The following is a 21,505-nucleotide window of genomic DNA, read 5'->3' as shown; positions in this document are numbered from 1 at the left end:
ACCGTACTGTACACCTCCCAAATTAATGCGGTGACTTCACTTTGATGGAGCAAAGATCTTATTCATTGAGGCCTGTCAAGAGCGTCTTGTGGACAACAAGAAAAGGCAAATAATTATTTCTACTCTAGGTTCATGGTTCGCATTGTCTGCAATGCTATCTGCCACATGTTAGCTTCTTGCTTTCAGCTGCTGCTCATTGGATTCTATTTTTGTGGGATGAAGTTAGGAGAGGTTTTTAGAACAGGTTCTCCCCAGAAGGACACACTGAGCAGTGCTCAGTCTGGCTGAGACAGATGGGAGGTGGCCAGAAACTGGACAATACTTGACCTGTAGGACCACAGCAGTGTATCTCACACCTCTTTCCTGAGTCTGACATAACAAACTATGCAGGGATTTACAGCACCTTTACCCCAGTTTGAGGTAAAGGAGTCTAAATTTGCCATCCTTACTCCTGTGGCACAGATGTGGAAATGATTCCGATAATACTGCTGCAATTTGGGAGACAGAAAAAACTGCCAGGCAAGAACAGAGTTCAATTTACCGAAAAAGAATTGTCTCAGTGTGAATCTGAGTGGCAGAATCTGGCCTTTTGTATTTAGGTTAAGTCGAACTCTAAACAACACAAAAGCAGCTGGGCTGTAACTTTGAAAAGATAAAGGGAGAATTTTGAACTTTGATCCTGCTCCTTCTGCTGCTACAACATTTTGTTTCTCTTCCTATGCCTACAGAGGAATGGAAATAACATTCTGGAAAGGGAGGAGGCAGTCATGCTTCTATGGCATTGAAATGAGTCCAGATATTGTCTGGTTTTCATAGATATTCTTGGGAAGACCAGCTAAACCTCTGGCAAATCAGGGGCTGAAAATATCCAGTGAAGTTCTATTCCCACTTGGCATATCGTATTTGTAAGTCAGCCTCTGGAGAGCACACTAATGAGCTGCAGCTCCAGGTTAGGAGACTTCTACAGTTTTAATGAGCTGTCAGAAGCCTGTTTACAGTCACAAATGTCTCAGCCAGGTGCCCGTCACTAGCACTACCCTTAGGCGGGCCAACTCGGGATAGAAAAGTCTATCCAAAAATGCAGCTCAGAAATATGTCCTACCACTCCACCGCATACACATGCAAGCACTGTTTTAATTCCACTTCTCCAGTCTGCCCTCTGGGCATGCGAGAACAAAGTTTGCTCTGATTTATTCTGGTTGTCAGTGTCTCTAATTCGTCTCTTCGAGACGTAACTTTGAGAAGTAATGTGTTTCAATACTCTTCTCCAATGCAGTCTCTTTAAGCCTCAGGGCATCTTGTCCAGTGGGTGATGTGGCTTTGGAAGCACTAAACCTATTTTATGGTCTATACTGTCCTGGGAGCCTTCTGCAAAATTACCATCACGAGGCGTAAGATGTGGTGGTTTATTACATTAAATCTGTATATGGTATGTACCACCACAAAAATAATCATGCCATTTGCTCACCCATCTGAGGAAGTTTAACTGTAAGAAGGTTTTAAAAGGAGATTTCTTATTCTCCCACCAAGAATACCTTGATTCCCGTAATATTAGTATCCATCCTTCCACACATTCTATAAGAGAGATCCTAGAACTCATGTAAAGCAGCCCAGTTCTTTCACCTCGGAGCTGCTAAACTGGAAGGCACTTGGCACCTTTTTTAGAGAGATCTTCCTTTGATTGCATTTGTACTTCTCACCTACACTGTTTCTTATAAACGTGGACTTACCTTTACTCTTTCTTTAGACAAGAAATAAGCAGTGGCATGTAGTACATCTGCTGAATGAGTAGAATTATGGTAGGAGTTGGAGGAATGGTAGTTGGCTTCAATAACTTGTAACCACGACCTCAGAGTTGATTCTGAACAGTTTAGGAATTCACAGATTCCAAAGCGAGCAAATATTTTGAGACCCAGATAAACCAAAGGCCTGTGGAGAAAAAGAAACACAGTTTCAGAACAAATGAGCTTGAAAGAATATGATATAGTATAACTAGGATTAATCTATAGAGCATTTTTAACCAGGGACATGTCAGATTAAGGTGTTCTGGCAGCAAATGGCTGGGCCAGGTTTTGCCATTTCTTGGCTTTACTACCATATATCTGCTTGGACTTGAAGACAATACTAATAACATAATTCATAGTTGTGATTCATTGAAGATCACTTTAATTCTCTTAATAAATGAATCGCTTTATTTAAACACAGCAGGAAGCAATCATATTTACAATACCTTTAATAATGGGACAGGCAACAAGTGCCTCTTTTGTCCCACTGTGATCTCTCCAATCAACAGGAACAGAGAAACCTATCTGTTGATCTCATGCATGTTGGCTGGGATAATTAATTCTTAAGTTACTGCAATGTGTATATTAAATGTTGTAAATCACACAGACAAGACTACATTTTGACTTTTTTTTTGTTTTTAATTACTGTATCTATAGCATATAATTAGAAAAGGGAACATTGTAAAGCAAAAAACATGCTAAAGTAACTGGGTGCAATTTCTTCACTTACAATAAAATCACTTTGAAGAAAAATTAAAACCGGATTTTTTCCCACTGTTTTTAGCTCATAAAACCATGGTCTAAAAATTAACTGCATATATGTTAACTAAAAACCTGATATCTTCCTTAGACACTATTTTTGAATATATTTCAAAGCTCTTACAGGTCTGAGATTTTGATGAGGGCTTAAGATAGTCAATCAATTGCAGGATCAAGCCTCCAAATTAGTGTCTCATAGAAGCTTTAAACTAAGACAAAGCACGATACATGAAACTAGACCCCCAGGAGAACTTTTGATAGGCATCAGCAAATAAAAACAAGGATTTAAACACAAAGATCAATTTACAGTCTTAGTGGGAGCATTTGCTGCTAATGAAGCACAGTCTATCAGAACTGCTGATCTGCTTTTGAAAAGTTCTGTGATGGGAACTGGTATGCCCTACCTTTTATCAGTAAATATTCTTCAGTTAATCTTATACAGAAAATGTAGCCTGCCAAGGTTTGAGCATAAAGACCTTGCTCTAATCCCAGAGAAAGACAGCGGGAATTCCGCTGAAAAGACATATTTGAGCTGTTTAGGAATAAAAGTTACCCAATTACATAGAGAGAAAATAAAACATGATCTGTATCAACTGATCAAATGAAGACCAGCACGTTGACTCTGTGTGTAGTTGGGCATAATTTGAATCCCCACAAGACAACAATTTTATTTGCAGAACTTCTCTATTATTGAGAACAGAAAAGGAACGCGTTTAAAATGATGTTGGTTTGTTACTATACCATATCAAAGATATATAATCTTCACTTACATCCACTGGGAATCTGCAGGAAATAGTGTATGATGAAACAGAAGATATTTAAGGGATTCATACAAAACTAGAAATGACAGCAAGAAAATCTGAAACATTTGCCTTTGAAAATAAAAGTAATTCCATTTTAAAAGCACACGTAGAGAAATTAAAAACATTTAAGTCAGTTTTCAGCAACTTCCATTTAGGAGCTCTTGGGTTTACTGACCTTTTATGGGTGGCAGCCTCAAGTTCAAAGATATCAAAGTCCCAGTGTTCCTCATTTTCCATCGCCTGTGTTATCCGCGGGGGGATGTCATTGAGGGAGATTGGAGAGATCAAACTGCCAGCGACCTGGTGAGTTTCTGTTGAGGAATGTATTTGCAGATCACTGTTAATAACCCTGAGATACAATTTTACTCAATGTACGTGTTTTCCGTAGTAAAGCCTGGCAATTATCATTTCTACAAAGCTCAATAATGCTGCAGAAGAATGCTTATAAATAAAATTAAAACAAAGTTTATAAAAATAAACACCTGACCACATTTCCTCCGTTTCTTACATTTCTTAACAAGCTTTAATATCTCAGTAATTGCCAAATAAAAACTTACGTTTTGCTGACAATATGTATTCGTTCCCTGATAATCTTCGTAAACCATCCTGTTAAATAAAAGTTGAGAGTTACATGCAGGGTATTGTACAAATGTCTGTAAGATGCTGACACCAAGCAGGAGCACAATGGCTCTAGGGACCGTCATCAACGCCACTTCTCTCTTATTTGTGTGTACTGGTCGGATTTACCTGTTTATATACAGCTCATAACGGATGAGAAACCGCAAGATACGGGACACAATATGAAGTCGGGTACAAGCTCAGACGTCTCAGGTGCAGGTGGAGCGACAGCCTCACACCCACCTTTGTCTGGACAACACGGACGAGGGTTCTGGACGTGTGTCACAAACCAGACACGGCCAAGAATGACTCTGAGGCTTCCCTTCCATCAAAACATAACATATGCTTGCTTATTCTCCAACTCCGTGCCTCCTAGGCGTCAATCTGGCATGATGCCTAGATGTGCAAACTGAGATGAAAGATTAAAACTAACAGAATCATATTCTTAATGTTTACTTTTCAGCTCATAATTCTAAATGCCGTGGCCCGTATCCTGATTCCTCTTTCGATGTATACAGCAGCTAGTTACTGCATATTAATGTTTAGCCCGTGACGTAAAACAAGAGTTATTAAAAATTTAAATCTTTCTGAACGTTCCTAACAGTGCTATGCACCCGAAATATAGCAGAAGTGAATGTGGATGCTATATCTGAACACGCGATGCCTGCACTGAATTGTTACATCTCATTTTTATTTTCACATTTGTAAGTAAATCAGGCTGGAGTTTTGTGATTTAAAAGGGAGTTCTACTCCTGTAACTGGCTCAGTGACCCCTCAATAGCACTGCTATGGCACAAGTATTTAGGACACCAGATGCTGTGTATCATGCTGAATCAAAGATTAGTTTTTTAAGAACTGAAATACCAGGTGTAATTGTATCTGGCAAATCCATCTTTGAACTCCAAATGCCCTTCCCATCATGAATTCTGCTTGAGAGTTCAAATCCAATAACCTGCTACTTGTTCCCTACTCAGACATAACTTTGAACATTAAATGTAATAATATAATTTTGTTTTCAACAGACCCTTTGCGGGAAAAATGTTTCTCCCAGATAATTTTAAAACTTGTAATATACCATATACCCTCGTGCTCTGAAATGGATTTTCTCAGCTTTTCTATTGCTCCATAAAATAGCCTTTGTTTTAGTTTTAGTAAGGACTTTGTGTTTCGCAGTATTGTTACCTACATGTGCTGGAACCATAGACTGAATACAGTCAGAATACAAATGTATCTAAGAATCAGCAATCACAAAAAGGAGAAAACAGTTGAGTTTATGGACTGTGTGCATCCAGCAGGAGAAATGATTCACTTTGAGACTCTAATGATTACAGGTATCAATATTCTTCCTACATATTTATAGTGAAGGTAACAATATATTTTGTGTACTCTGTTAGTAAATTCAGCCACTCAGGTCTTCTCCTGGAATCCTTAAAGTCTCTTTTACGTTTCTCATGATTAAATATTTGCTCCAGGATTTCAAATGGCAAAAATATAAGTAACCTGTTTAAACCTTCTGATGGATACTGCAGAGGTGTCTTGATAGTTACAGCATGAAATGATGATAGCCCAGATAACAGCTCACCTCTTGTGAGCCTTTTTACACCCAACACACTGTCAATTTTTTTCCTGAGGTAGCTTTTTATATGCAACCTACAAACTAATGGGGATATTTATCCTTAAGGCACAGGTAACGTTCATCCACGTTCACCGAGTTATTATCAGGAGGGTCAGACACCAGGCCCTGAAGGTTTGAATTCAATTCTTGCTTTGCTACATGCCCTTTGTTCAACTTTGGGTACAACGCTTCTTTTCCCAATGCCCACATTCCTCGTTTCATAACATAACAACATAATACATGCCTTCTTCAGTCTTTTTCTTGTGTTAGTTATTTAAATTATCAGTTCTGCGGAGCAGGATTGTATTTTAAAATGCGAGCATTCATGTTTTTAGCTCAAAGCACTCTGGTCTTTCTATGAGTCTCTACAGGTATAAATACAATCCAAGAAATAGCAGCAAAAAATGTATTTTGCATTCTTTTGAAAACACATTCTTTCTATACACTGAAAAGTTCCCAAAACACGTCAGTCTAATCCTAATTAAGAAATACAAATGTCTAGCTATCTTTCTTTCTTCCTTTCCCATCTCTAGCTTTCTAAAATGAATCACGCTGAAGAAGGAATTGGTTTCCCTTTCCATTTCTAGCAAAATTAATGCTTCAAAGGCACCGGTCAACTATCTGCTCATTTTCAGAGCTACATTATTAATATAGGGGAAAAAACCCACCAAAACAGGTATGCAGTTTGCCCTGAAAATCTGGGATTGTAGAGGCAAAGCACACGCAGATGATAAAGAACAAGTAACCGGGAAAATCAATCAGCTGAATGTTTAGCAATAGCTGTTTGTGACAATATGTACTTACTGTCATTAACCCTCCAACGAGGTCACTTGTGTGCGGATCCTCATCTTTTGTCCCCAGTTGTGGAGAGTACAATTCAGTGGTTCTTAAAATCTCCAAAACTCGGTCTAAAGCTTCTGCAACTGGCATGGGACTGCTCTCTTGTGCAGCATTGATGATGTTTATTACCTAGTTTAGCATTAGACAAGTTTTCAATTTAGAAGCGATTTAAGAAAACAGAGACAGTCATCAATTACTATGGAACACTCATACCAAATAAACGAGATCTACGACTTTAATCCACATGTGGGAGAATCAAACTGAAAGGGATGTTAATTAAACACTCATGTTTGCTACTGGCTCAGGGAACAAGATCCTGGCCTCAAAGACAGCAGTCTTGTTAATGACTTTCCTGCTCGAGGCAGCGCCTCAATATGTCTCTGAATGGACTTAATACACCTTCTCCCATTTGCTTCTCTCAGTTTATTAATGAGCTGATTTTTGCCAAATCCTTGAATGGTTTCAGAAGGCAGTTTACAATGCCTTAGTGAGAAGGGGAATCTCTAGTCTCTCCTTCATGTAGACAAAAGTCATTAAAAAGGACCATGCAATGGCTGACACTCTGCTTAGCAGGCTTGGGAGAACTTTGTTCAGAGCCTTTGGCTTTTTGGAGCTCCAGCAGCGGGCACGGGGAATGGGCCAAGAAGTTGCCCCCGAGGCCAACGCTGCCTCATTCCTCAGCCTGGTGCTGTAGTGGGGCCTTGTGTCCCAATTTTCCAGTACAGCACAGGTGACAAAGGCTCGTGACAGCGCACATTACCTTGGTGATGGGCGCTTCGATAGTCATGGAATGTATCCTGGCCATAGAAGAGTGACGCCTTTGTGAGCTGCCTGTGTGGGAAACAAAGCAGAGTTTGTATCCTGATTTCAGCGACAAGGCGAGACAGAAGGATTCAGTCAAGAAATCTTAATTCATTTCCTGAACTGTTCACCCTACTACGCACTTCAGAGGCAATCTATAGCGGAATGCATACACATGCTTGCTATGCTGGGGATGCACAGGTGCAAAGAGAGGCTTGCTGAACTGCTGACATCTCAGATTAGAGATAAGTAGCTGTAACAGCCTGGCAAAATAATGTTTGGTGGTTTGTTTGTTTATTTTAACTATTTAAAATGTTCAATTGAAAACTCAGTTAAAAGACTATACAGATGTGTGTGTATATACTGTCAGGCACAAGTAGGTAACTTGGGTTATTACAGGATATGTCTACATTTACTGCCTGATGCAACATGACAAGACGTAATGATTCGGCTTCCAAGCTGAGGTGAAGCTCCTTTGAAGTGAAGGCAGCTATACAAAATTGAAACAGCAAAGGTTCTGGCCAATTATTCATTGGAAATTGAAAACCAAATTTTTTATATCAGTTAGCAATTTCGGTTCTGTAAAGAAAAGGCAAAGATGGGATTTTTCTGGATAATTACGCTGTGCCGTCTATAAAATGCAGACATGTCTCTGTTACTCTTTGTGCTGAGCAGCTCTGAAGAAGAATCAATGCTATTTTTGCTATATTGGAGTACAATTGCATTCTCATTGCCACAGACCTACTTCCATGTTTCACTAGTGTGTCCCCTAGACTGCCTAGACTGTAATGATGTATACTTGAATAGAATCATGCAAGTATCCCAACACAGTGAAAAGAAAACAAAATTAAGAAGAAAATATTTATCAAGAGAAGAGGTAAGACCTGCAATAATTTGTCAGGTTTAGAGTTTGACATTTGAAAGTATTTGTGTTGAATTTACGAGGTCTTCCGTGCAGGACGGTAGATGATTTGCCTTCCATTTTCCACTGGTTCAAAAAAAGACTCAAAGTAGTTCAAGAGCAGAAAACGGGGCTATTTGACAAATGTAAAGTTGTTCATGAATTGATGACTTGATATTTCATTTGTGTGTATGTGTGTGTGTACATATATATATATATATATATACACACATACATCTTTACTTATATGTGTATGTATGTATGCACATAAAAATCTGAATATATATAGAAATCAGCAAAATCCACTTGTTTAACATACCATCACTCCCTCGTGATGTTGTGGATCTGACATCTAGTGATCCTTTCCTCCTGTCCTTGTGTCTGCAAGTCTGAATATCTGTGAAGAAAATGATATTGTACGATGGCATTAAGTTGTGCCTAAGATGTGTATTAAAGGAACAGAAACTCAGAGAAAGCCTGATGGCGGCCGAGTGGCATTTACCACAATGTTTCAGCAGATGAGAGCAAATAAAAGCTCCTTTTTAAACTCTCACTCAATTACACTGTCATGAACCCAGTCACGCTCCCTGGCAGAACATGCCTAAGTGTTTTTGAAGAAGGAATCTAACAGTTTGGAGGGAAAAGTCCCTCTCTTGACTCCGTGACACAGCGGTAGCTTCGAATACAACTTGTGCAACACACCTGAGTTCATCCAAGTGACGAGTGCCACAAAGAACTGGTGGACCAGAGCAGACTGCATGCCAGCAAACTAGGTGACGTATCCTGGTCCTTTAGGGACTCCAACAGATACAACCTGGGCTACCACGGCTACAGTTAATAAGTATCTACAGCGCAGATGCCGAGGATCTCTTAACTGAAGCGTTGATATGCGGGATGAGGGTGAATGATAGTGTTGGTCATCCCCATTTCCACTCACATGCAAATACCCCACAAGACAGGTAAAAGCAATGCAAACATAGATGCCACCAGCTACAGAACAGCCATGGCAACGCGATGACTAGACAGCATCCTTCTTATTTCTAATGACACTCAATCCAGAAATACCAAAATACCAACTTGGGACCCCACTACTGCTTTGTGAATGGTGGGTGGCTTTATATCACTCCTAAAGCAAATGAGGTAGGTAGAGAGGGCTTGTGTTTACTCTCCTGCCTTTTGAGCTGGATTTCCAGCTTATCACTATGTCAACACTACGGTTCAGACTGTCCTGTGCAACTGTGGTTTTCAGTCGGATTACTAACAACAGGCTTTATTATCTCCCCAGGTACTTTCTCTGCTTATTAAGACAGTATAGATGTGTCATACCTGTCTGAGATTCAGCCTGAACACGTTCACATGTCTTCTCTGCCTACAAATCGGTACGAGAAATCCAGTTAGTCAGAACTTTCCCACTAGTTTGTAATATTTAGGGTTCAAACTAAAGCAAGCATAGCACTGTTTTCACTTACCTTATTGTTGTCATTGCACAGTCTACTAATTGACACATAGTGTCTAATCTTTCTGTAGGCAAAAAACAGTGTGTTAATTCCCATCCAAACCTCAGCTCTAATTCAGTGCTGATACATAAAATGGGTAAGACCAACCAGTTAATAGAGGACAAATCCTGTTCTGGCTGGAAAGCTCAGCTAGGAATGGGAAAAAAAAAAAACAGTTCTGCACATGATGGGGAATATAAAAGGGAAGGATCTTTGGCAAAGATTGTCTCTTACACTCTGTGCTCGCCCCATCACAGCCCCCAGCTTCTTCTGGGCTACTGTAGGATGGTTCAGGTATGATATAAACAGTGCAGTCCAACCATCAAAACCTTCCATCGGATTTAGGGATAGAGCAACCAAACTGAAAACTACACCCTCGATTACCAGGAAACTTCTAAGCCAGCTTCAAAGGGGCTTAGATTGTTCCATGAGTAGCAATGTATGTAATATCCGTCTTGCAAGCTTGGAATCTTAAGCTAAAATATGTTTTGACTCTGTTGATGGAAAGTAGAGAATGTAAATTACTTCTAAGGATTAAATCAACCCAAACCCCATTTTTTTTTCAGGAAGTAACTCTACAAAGAAGCTGCATTTGGTCTTTTCTTCATGAAAACACCCCTTTCTAAAAGATTATCTCGGCCAAGTCTGGAAGATAACGTGCTGTGCTTTTAAATTCATTATTTAATTAACGATCATGTTGCCTTAGAGGGCTTTGAAGCCACTACTGCACGAAATCTGATCCACTTTTCCAATATAGTACAGAAGGACTCATCATAAATGTACCAGTAACTAGCATACACCTGTGTGCTTCAAATGCTCCATTTGGGGACCAAGTGGGAGTCGCACAAAAATCAAGACGTGCTTGAATTTTGACCAGGATCGAAGCACACAGTGCAACACAGAAACACGCTGCAACAGGCACGAGTAGGTGAGCACGGGGGGACACAGGACAGGTGCACAGTGGAATGGGATGTAGGTCCTGATGTTCCCAACACAACACATGGGAAGAGAGGAGGCTGCACTTGCACTGCACACGTATTAGGAGATTAAGAGTCACAAGTGAGCACATCTGGATCTTTGGCTCCTTTTTGGGGAGAATCAGGAGAACTTCACTTGCTCTGTACACAGCATGTAAAGTAGATGTTTCCCCAAGGAATTAAATGCAGAGGTCTGAGGCTCCCTTCCTTGCATAGGTTTATCTTAAACTCATTAACAAGATAATCCAATGTCTGCTGAAAGCAGCTGAGCTCTAAACTGAGCCTTGATTCAGGTGTAAAACATGGCTTTAGCTTTCATACTTACCCTCCCTGTCCAATGACAGGTAGTATCTTCACATTTTGTTGTATGCTATCTCCGTTTTTCTTTTTCACATAGTACATTCCTTGCCATTCCTGTAAAAAGAATTCAAGTGGAAGGAAGTTCAGATAAAACAGGAAGAACAGCTGTAGCTTCATAGCTTTTTTTTTTCACTGAAAGCCGTCTTACAACACAAAACCAGTCAGGGTTGGTTAAACTGCGCTTACCCTTTAATTCCTCCCCTGTAACCAACCTTTAGGTCACCGTGTTGCTGCCAACGCACAGAGAACTTAAAGAGGGACAACTATCATATCGCTGGTTAACATTAAATATACCAGTGACTAAAAGCGCTCTGGTATCCTAGTGCATCAAATTCCCACACTGTCAGTTCAGTCTGCAAAAGAGGTAAAGATTTATCCTGGCTTTTTTAAAGCAAAAGAGAGCCTACTAGAATAGCTACTGTGCCTCCCATCTGCTGACCTCCCCTCTAAAAGCACTCCGGTTTCAGGATCGCATTTAGCTAGACGATTTTTGATGTATCAGATTGCCAGTATCATAGGTTTTTGCTGAAATTCATAAATAGAAAAAAAAAAAGACAGGGTGGAAAGGAATTTTTTCTTCTGGAAACAAGGCATTTGTTTCTAGTGCAGAGCTTCATGTTCCGTTTCGATGAGGCTTAGGAAATGTCCCTTTCTCCCAATCACCACAGCCAAGACGCACACACCACAGCACTGACAGCCCACCCGGGTCTCCCTCACCTGTGCTGCCTGGACCAGAGTTGCCCCCTCACAGGGGTATTTAGCAAAACTCAGGTAATGTAAATAAACCATATTTACTGGGTTAAAGAAGTGTTCCCTCCAGTAGGAATCATAATACTACTAAGGGAAGTATTTAGCTACAAAATACATGAAAGAAATGTAGCATATTGTTGATTCTGTCATTCATAGAACTACTGATTTATGGCACAAGCCAAATCAATGGGCAAAATTTAGTTTTCAAGAGGGATTCTTCTTACCAGCTTTGTCTATTTTCTTGAGTAAGACACAAAAACAGTGTAGAGCTCAATTCTACCTTACTATAGAAACCTGTATACTTTGAATGATAAAGAGTATAAATATGAGACTATGTAAATGCATACCTCAGGAAATATATATTTATGTGATTCACAGTAGACAATACTAGCTAAACTGGCTGTTTCAAATGTTTATAAACTTATATCAAGGATACAACTTTGAAAAAGGCCAAAGTGCTGAAAAATCATTAGCTAATCATTACAAAGTTCTCCCAGGGACATTACTTAACCATCCAACCAGTCCTCTGTAACCTGGCAGCTGACAAGATTTCCAATTTTGCCTACACTTTTCCACCCCTAGAACAGTTGTTGGTGGTCTTTTTTCATACACGCATATTTTGATCTGGGCATCTAATAAATACCACGTGATTAATGAGTAATTGATTCTACATTGCATATTCACTTAATATACGCTACCTGCGCCAACTGCTGTCTTTCAGTTGACTTTGACAGACTTTAGAACAGATCTTACAAATGTATATGAAAATATCCTTCATGAGGCACATGATACACATTTATTTATGTTAGGCTGACAGATCTTGCAGTGAAACAGCCCAGAGCACAGGTACAGAGAGAACAGTTCTGCATTTATGTTGACGGAGCCAGCAAATCAAGACTCCAGCCCACAGAGCTGCCTGGTGACAGGCTGTGCAGAAACAAATATGAAAGGCTTTTCCAAGGATATGTCAGAGAAGAGAACTGAGCACAGCAAATTGGGAGGCGAGCATAACATCCTCTCCTGTGAGCTGCATGAGGAATACAAATGAAGACACAGCAAACCACAAAATCCAAGGCTCTCATAATTAAAAGTATGCATATCAATAGCTTCCTGACAAGCAAGAGATGAGGAATCGATCTCTAACCCAGGTAATAAACCCGGAAAAGGCACAAAGGGGTGAAGTCACAACGTACAGAGCGGATAATTCTCGCATTGCAAATGCATCCTTTTCAAGGCAGGTTATTGTGTTGTTCGTAGTGAACAGATTGATTTTTCAACCTGTGAATTTCTAAAACCTGCAAAACTGTCGCAGGAAACGTGTGAAGGAGAAGATCAGCAAAATCCTGAGAAATAAGATATCCCAGCCAAACTCCTGCTGGTAGGTAAAGTTCTCCCAGGGACGTTACTTAAACATATTTTAAGAAGGCCATATGCTCCCTCGCAGCGCCTCTGTCAGCAACCCAGCAGAAAGAGCTGCCTCCCAAGACGTGCTGTCAGTCAGGCTCGTCATCACGTCTACGTTACAGCCAGACAAGTACAGCGATCAGCCACTTCTGCACGGCCTGGCGTGCTGGGATTAAACGCTGAGCAAAATCCATACGTAGTAAAAAACCACCCCAACAGTTTCACCCTTTACAGAGTGAATCAATGCTGAGGTTTCAAACTTCATTAAGCAAGCCATGGTATGCATCTATCCACTGAGCACTCATATATGCACAGGGAGTAATCCCCCGGTTCAGCCTTCCTTTTGGCTTCTTGCGCTAGACAGACGGGTCCAGCAAGTGACTTATAGAAAATGGAGCAAATCAAAATAAACACAAGATGCCATGAAAACAACCTCACAGAAAGTAAGGCTGAGTTAGGAAGGAATTGCCACAGACCTCGATCATGGAGCTTGATTGCTCTCCCAGCCCCTCAGCAAAGATAATAAGCAAATAATTCCCAAGGAGTGAAAGGAATTGCATGTCTTGTCTGCTTCAGTGCCACCTATCCATCTCGCTTTAGAAAAAGCAGATAAACAGCTTTGTGCCAAACTGCAGAGATCAGAAGCAGCAAGAATTACAGTCAGAACTGCACATTGCATCTTAATGGATGTAATTTGCATCATGAAACAGAAGAATTAAGAAAGTACAACTTGTTTTTTAACTTCTCAAGCGTGGATGGGTGAAAATGCCTTTCGATAACGTTGGCTTCTTGCAAATTGCACCCAGCTGTAGTAACAAAAAATGAACTTATAGAGATTTTTTAAATTCGCTAAGAGAAACAACATCATAACCCAAGGATCCCAACATACTATGCAATTAGCAATTTTTGTGTATAACGCCTATGAACTTTTGTTTGGATACACTGAGCTTGCTCATAGCGCTGTGTATGTCAGGGAAGAGGGGAAATGCTGTGAGAGCTCATTTTCCTAAATTCCATCTAAAGACTAGAGTTTCCCCAGTGTCATTTCTCCCTGGCATAGTTTGCCCCATGTGTAAGTTCCCGAAAGTCTAGTTCACTGCGAACCACGCACCATGTAGGTGGTTTTGTGATACTTACAGCAAGGGAACTGGGGACAAAAGGAAAAATTGGACTGCAAAAATGAATTGCAGTGAAGTCATCCAGAAACTCTCTCTTCGGGTTTATTCGGCAGCTTCTGGAGAGCTTGTCTGAACGCAAACTTCAAAGTGGATCAGAAGCTCAGCCTGGCATGATCTAAACATACAGGTATTACTTGAGATGCGTGTTTTGTTCCAAGCTCTGATACTGGTCTGGAAGGAATAAGGTATTTGGGAAAGGTAATTAATCTGCCTTTGATTTTTCTGTAAAATCAAAGTAGTGATATCAGCTGCCATGAAAACATGTGGAGATAGCTGAAAGTTATCAATTATACTAGTAAAATCACTTACATGATTGTCTGTGGTAAGTTTCCCAAACTAGACTCTTGAAATAGCTTTTTTCAGTAAAATTCCCTTGTTTCATGCCTCTTTCCCTCACATATACAGAATACAAGAAGGATCTCACTTTCTCTGGCTTCCACTTAATTGCATTAGTCATTCACCTCCAAAGGCATGTGCCTCGGGTCCAAGTTTTGCCAACAACCAAACCAGGGAATCAGTCTTTTAAATTTAAGATACAAAGAGATCACAAGCCTGAGAACGACACACACACCCCCTGTCAGAATGATCCAGGCAAGAGTCAGGCACCTCTGACGATGCTGTAACACCTTGGCATTAATGATTTCCAACTGAAGCACCTTCAAAGGGCTGCAGCATTTCACAAGTTGCTTCACACAGTTAACCTCTACTCACAAATATTTCCTGCAAGAATTTGATTTGCAATTCATTTTTTCTATTAGTACGTGATGTAAGGCTACATAGATTGCATAATAGAAAATGTTCCAAAGGGAAATACAAAAAAAACATGTAAACAGAATATATCCATCTTAAAACGTGTAGGTTTTTCCATATAGATAGCTTTAAATATGCAGTATTTCATTAGCCCTCACAGTTGCAATTCCTAGAGCCAGCAGTGAAATAAGTGCAAGGCAAGAGATGGATTGGGGTTAGATTTCTATCATTCATGGAGTAAAATATAATTCCGCTATTAAAGACATTTTTATCAGCAAGCTAAAATATTAAAAATTTGAACGCTTCATATCTTGAGAATAGATGTTGTGGATTTAAAGCCTGACACACGTAATGTATTTGAATTATTATTCAATAAATACTCCCGCATAATACTGGTTTTGTATTACACACATTTACTGAAATAATTTCAGTCAACAGAGGCGTGAAGCACCTTAATCCAAGCGATTGTCTAATGCTGGAATCTCTTCCAAAAGGTCAACACACACAGAAACAAGTGACACGTTCTTGTTGCAATGCACATGCAAACCGCACGCAGCCGGAGCGCAGCTTCTGTTGATCAATGTTTGTGTTACTTCCCCTGATTTACGCATTTTGACTCATCGTAACTTTGCATCGGTGCTTTCGCATCACTGCCTCAACACATGGCGTGTGTGATTCACTGGAGCAGCTCCCTGCCCTGTGTCAGCAACACGGCACTTCCCCGCGGACACCCGGGATGACCCAGCTGCGTCTGAGCGTGGGCTGTGACGCATCTGCAAACACATCCATTCCCAAATCTCTCTTGTTTTCTCCATGATCACCTTCCAGTGAGGTATTATGACATGTTCAATGACAGCTCCAAAAGGACAGGGAACTGCTGGAAAGAGTCCAGCCCACGGCAACAAAGATGCTGAAGGGAGTGGAGCATCTCCCGTGTGAGGAAAGGCTGAGGGAGCTGGGGCTCTGGAGCTGGACAAGAGGACACTGAGGGGTGACCTCATTCATGCTGACAGATATCTAAAGGGTGAGTGTCAGGAGGATGGAGCCAGGCTCTTCTCGGTGACAACCAATGATAGGACAAGGGGCAATGGGTTCAAACTGGAACACAGGAGGTTCCACTTAAATATGAGAAGAAACTTCTTCCCAGTGAGGGTGGCAGAGCCTGGAACAGGCTGCCCAGGGGGGTTGTGGAGTCTCCTTCTGTGCAGACATTCCAACCCGCCTGGACACCTTCCTGTGTAACCTCATCTGGGTGTTCCTGCTCCATGGGGGGATTGCGCTGGATGAGCTTTCCAGGTCCCTTCCAACCCCTGACACTCTGGGATTCTGTGTGTGACACCAGAAGCAGTTACACCTCATTGTCAAAATGCAAATGAAAGCTCCTGGATGGATCCCCACACTACAGCAGCAACAGTCCCAAAGGAACACCATGGAGCTTCCAGGCAAACAGGAAGGTCTCTGGGTAACAACCTCCCTTGCAGCCAGCTGCGCCTCCTCCTGCACTTCCTTGGTGCAACAGACATTTCTAATAGAAATCCATCAGACAGCTCCCATGTCATTAGGGAATAAAAGATACTGGCAGCTGGCGCTGCCTGTAACTGTCGAGTGATACTGTGAATGTCTCTTCTGATATTTTCACATTCTGAACTTGCAAATCGTTTTCCATATTTCGTGCTGAAATACTTCAATGTGGTTCTTTTCTCATTTATATCACACTGGATAACACTGGCATCCATCCCACCCCTCTTTGGTATTCCAACACCTTTTGCTACATACAGCATATATTATACACAAACACAGCAAGTCACTTATTTTCATGTAGCTCTTTCAAGCAAGAAAAAGGAAAGAAGCCCCTAAAATGAGCATTTTTTACTTTACTTTACTTTTTACTCTTCTTGTTTGAGTAACAAAGCTGCAAATGCTATGTGTCTGTAAAGCTGCAATTTGCATCATGTGTCATCCCTGGACAATAATAACTTATATAGGTCGCAAATTATAAGTGACACAATGCTATTACTCACCTTTCCTATCTTTATGCAGGAATTAATAGTATCTAGGAAATCAGCTTTTTTTTCATTTATAGGCACTTCTGTTAATTCCTTTCCTATTAGTTCGCCTATTTGATAGCCCATCACTGTTTCAAAAGCAGGATTGACGTACTGTGAAATAAAAACAAACAAAATACCGTTTAACAGAGCACTTAAAGCACAACAGAATTCCTTTTGGTCTATTTGCTAAACCAAGGGGTATCTTTCTCTGCCTGCAATAAATCTCTGCATGTGCTGCTCATGAGAGAGGCGCCTTCGTTTTTCCTTTGTGAAGCAAAACAGGAATGTCCATGCTAGAAGAGTCGCACAGTTTGTGCACATGAGCAAAGAGAGGGAAATGATGGAAACAGGCAAGTATTGCACATCCACAGAGTTCAGACAGACAAGACAACCTCCTGAAAAATGAGCTCTGTCCCTTCTCAAACCTATAAACCTCAAACCTACCTCAGTGCTCTAAAAAATCACAAATTTAAATAGAACGTCCATTAGATTTGCTTTCCAAGAGCATCGAAGTAACATACAATATCTTGAGAAAAGAGTGCACGCAAGCCAGGGGCTGCATTCATTCACGATATAAAAGAATTATTACACAAAATAAAAACAATATAGTAAAACCTTATGCATCCAGAAACAACGATCGCCCTTAAAATCAACTTGATTTCTGCAAGATATTTGAAATTGAGAAAATTCTACTCAACAGCTAAACTCATTCCAGTCTTTTTAGAACCACTGAGCTGTGTTAGATTCTTGTACTATAAGAAAGAGTAAATGTAATCATGGATGAAATAAAATACAATCAGTCCACAGAGCAGTTTTCTGTCCTTATAAAAATAACTGGAACAAACCTGTATTACGTGGTCTTCACTTGTGATCTCAATGGCTTCTTGACTTTTCTCTAATGCTGTAAATAATGAATTACATGCCCTGGACACAAAAGAAAAAAGGCATCTGATTAAATTTAATTTAATTAAATTTAATCCACGTAATTCTTATTGTATATGACAATAAGGTATTGCAACTCCATACTGACTAAAGTTGTACTTTAATCATTAACATGTTTTCTTCAGCTAACTGACATTCTGTAATTAACTACAGTACAGTAGGATGCATCTGAATCGGCATTTTTTGTTGATGATGTTTTTGGTAAAATTACCTTAGTTTGAATTGTGCCCGCACCTCTCCAAATTCCAGCTGAATCAACTCATTGTAACAGGCCATTATGTTAGAATTTTCTACATATCTCTGAAAAGAAAAGGTCAGAAATTTTTCATTAATACACATTTCACCACTCGAGGGTGTGAAACTCCGTTTTCTTTTGCTCGATAAAGAATTAAAAGGGAGTGGATATGCCAAAAATAAACGTGTTGTAACACAAGCAACATGAGAAGATTACTTTTTTGGACTAGTAAAATTTTTCAGGTTATTGTAGTTTGAAAAAGTGACAGATCCTCGTGGCCACAAGGATTGACCAATCTGTTTATTCTCTGTGATTGTCAGCATGACCAATATATAAAATAATATACCCTTAATGAAGAAGTTATACGCTTTCATGCTACTTATTGAAAATAGCAGTGAAAAACTAAGGTTGTGCCCCAAGTCATCAAAATTTGAGGTTATTAAGAGTTTCCAATTGCTAATACCTCAAATTGTATACATAGAAGAAAGCAAAACGTCCTGACAAATATACATGCCATTGGATACAACTATTCATTTCAGGCCTTGTATAGCAATGACCTGAATATCTTTGACGTTCTTTTAAAACATCTCATATTTACCAGGTACGAGCCTGAATATTAAATCCTTGTTCACGCTAAATTCCCACAGACTTTGATAGTTTGGGAAGGAGGACTGATTATCAAAAGTAACCACATCAAGGTGCTGAAGAAGATTATTTGCGCTTTGCTATCAGCCCCATCTCCAAGGCTCTGATCCATAAATAATTTGGAACCTGTGTCGATTGCTTATGTGCTCACTGGAATGACACTGTATACATAAGTCCTTTTATTTTCCAGCTAGCATGTCTAGCATTTCCTGTGGTAGGACCTTACTACAAATCAACAAATAGGTGCAAACGGATTGCGATGGGACAGCAAAAAACCTGGCGAGCATGCAACCGAATACTCCGAATCACACTGTGAATCATGTCCATTTTTGTTTCATTGTCAGATTAATGCAATGAGGAACTCACTTAAGTGACACACTAATAAGCACCTTTCCTGCTTAACTGGAATAGTTGCCAAGGAACAGATTCAGTGTAATACTTTTCAGGTGCCTCCAAACAATAGGTAATAGCACTTGACAGTGTCTGGAGCCTGTTTACAGATGTGAATTGGCATCTGGTAGAAGAGATTTCCCACAGCACATTCTGGTTTTCACTGCAAGCTGCTCCCTGCTCTGCTCCTGTCCCCAGTCAGTTTTGTCAGTGTCTAGCATCAAATACTTACTCTGAAATAAGTGTATGAAGCAGAAAAGTCTCGGCACCACTCCTTGTATTCTTCAAAACATTCACCTGCTTAGTGTTACTCTAATTCTACTGGTGTACGGTAGTTCCAAATCGGGATATATATATAAAAGAATGAGCAGCACAAAGAAGATTTACAGGTTGGATTACTGACACAGACAGTCACCAACAGCCAAACTTCTGGATAGTTTCTTGCCTGGTGATTTTCCAATATCAAAGCAACTCAGCAGAGTATAAAACATACATACCCTTGTGAAGCCAGCAGAGATCAGGGGCAATATTGATGACTCCTCACGATCAGCGTGCCTTTTAAAGAAGGATGATAAAGGCAGAGATTATTTCTGTAATCAACTGAGACCAAATTTCACCAGCCATTGACATACCTGTACCCTAGATGTCACACTAAAGCCTAATATGGCCAGATCCTTATAGCATCTACGAATAAAACATATTTTTTGTGTTTTGTCTTTGGCAACAATAAGCCAAAATGTTCTTTTCTTTTTTGCATGTAATGATCTGCTGACATCACAAAAAACTAATGCTTCAAGAAAACAAATTAATGGGCTAGATTGTTGGACTAGTCCTCCTTTTTTGGTGCTGGATTCTTCTTGTTTACAGTTTCCCTCATCTAAGATGCACTTGAAAGTCCACATGGCCAAAGTTTTAAGAAATTACTTTTATCTGAGTTTAGGTTAGGGTTAGGGTTAGGTTAGGCTTAGAGCTAGGGTTAGGCTTAGGTTAGGGTTAGGGTTAGTTTTAGGGTTATGGTTAAACTTAGGTTAGGGTCAGGGTTATGGTCGGGGTAAGGGTTAGGTTAGGGTTAGAGTTAGGTTTAGGTTAGGGTTAGAGTTAGGGTTAGAGTTAGGTTATGGTTAAAAGATTTGATTAAAAGATTTGAGTGTATAAAATCTTAGGTTGCAACTCAAGATGCCTGAATGAAGATGAATTTTCTTGCACCGACTACCCAGCGCATTCTAATAGGTCCCCTGGGGATGACATACTCCACTCCTACAATGAGATATCTGAATCACACTATACTAACTATTAAAAGGCACTCCAACATACGTGAATGTATGGATGGAATCTGGAGGAAAGGCCATTATGTTAAGTTTCTGTAAATGAGTAGATGGAAGCTGGTCAAGTTTAGCAGATGCCACAACAGTTTTTAGTTACGTCTGACATTTTGCATCTCGTGGCACCTCTTGTTTTCCGTGCACTTGTTTCTTATGCATGAAGAGAATGATGCCTACTGAATTACAAGGTTTGCCCAAGACTTAGAACAAAGGAAAACCTCCCCATTCCTCATGCTGGCGATTTGGTAACGCTCCCTCCCAGAAGCAAAAAGAAAGAGGACGGACAATCCGCAGGGGAAAGAGAAAACCAAACTCAACCCAACCCAACGAACAGACATAAAAACACACAACCAAAAAGAATCCAAACCCTGAACTGCAGGAAAATAAAGACCCTCCATATGCTATTGGCTAAATGTCAGGCTTTTTCACAGATAGGCTTCTTGCAGCAATAAAAGAGATGCATGAAAGTTCCCTGCCAGTGAAATCCTATACGGCGACTTGAGAAAGCTTGTGTTCAGCACATGGGAACTTGACATGGTCAACTCTGCCCCAGTGGAAGGCAAACTCACTTCTGAACAGCTTGAGAACTCAAGCTTCTGAGATATCGTCACCACAAGGGGCTATTACCTTGTCACAACACACAATGGGAATGTCTTGAAAAGACCAAAAATGAAGCACGGGGAGAACCCTCTTTTGAGCAACTTTCTAATTGTGAGTCAGCAAGCGCGGCTTCCAAACTCGCACCAATGCGGAGAGAAACCCACAGCCCCACGGGTGTTGCTGGTGTACATGAGGAAGCTCTTGTGTTACTGTTTGTTCTTTCCTTTTTTCCCTCTTTTCTTTTGTGTTCGTTTGATGAGACACAATTCTGATTGTAGAAGCACTAG

At 40.3% G+C, this 21,505-nt stretch overlaps 1 protein-coding gene across 1 annotated transcript in view; it reads right to left on the bottom strand.

Moving 5' to 3' along the window:
• Window positions 1-21,505, bottom strand: part of PDE8A (phosphodiesterase 8A) — a gene marked incomplete at both ends in the record, with an annotated part of 114,389 nt that overhangs the window by 9,264 nt on the left and 83,620 nt on the right. The window contains 13 exons of the mRNA XM_080351348.1: window positions 1,731-1,929; window positions 3,522-3,657; window positions 3,904-3,952; window positions 6,384-6,548; window positions 7,180-7,250; window positions 8,441-8,518; window positions 9,448-9,490; window positions 9,591-9,642; window positions 10,920-11,008; window positions 17,058-17,195; window positions 17,930-18,008; window positions 18,238-18,326; window positions 19,794-19,851. Coding sequence (XP_080207474.1) covers window positions 1,731-1,929; window positions 3,522-3,657; window positions 3,904-3,952; window positions 6,384-6,548; window positions 7,180-7,250; window positions 8,441-8,518; window positions 9,448-9,490; window positions 9,591-9,642; window positions 10,920-11,008; window positions 17,058-17,195; window positions 17,930-18,008; window positions 18,238-18,326; window positions 19,794-19,851 — 1,246 coding nt within the window. The remainder of the gene's footprint in view (window positions 1-1,730; window positions 1,930-3,521; window positions 3,658-3,903; window positions 3,953-6,383; window positions 6,549-7,179; window positions 7,251-8,440; window positions 8,519-9,447; window positions 9,491-9,590; window positions 9,643-10,919; window positions 11,009-17,057; window positions 17,196-17,929; window positions 18,009-18,237; window positions 18,327-19,793; window positions 19,852-21,505) is intronic.

The sequence above is a fragment of the Nesoenas mayeri genome (assembly GCF_963082525.1).
Source record: "Nesoenas mayeri genome assembly, chromosome: 11".
Classification (NCBI taxonomy): domain Eukaryota; kingdom Metazoa; phylum Chordata; class Aves; order Columbiformes; family Columbidae; genus Nesoenas; species Nesoenas mayeri.
Note: the sequence above shows the minus strand (reverse complement) of the source record. Positions and strands in the feature narration are given on the sequence as shown.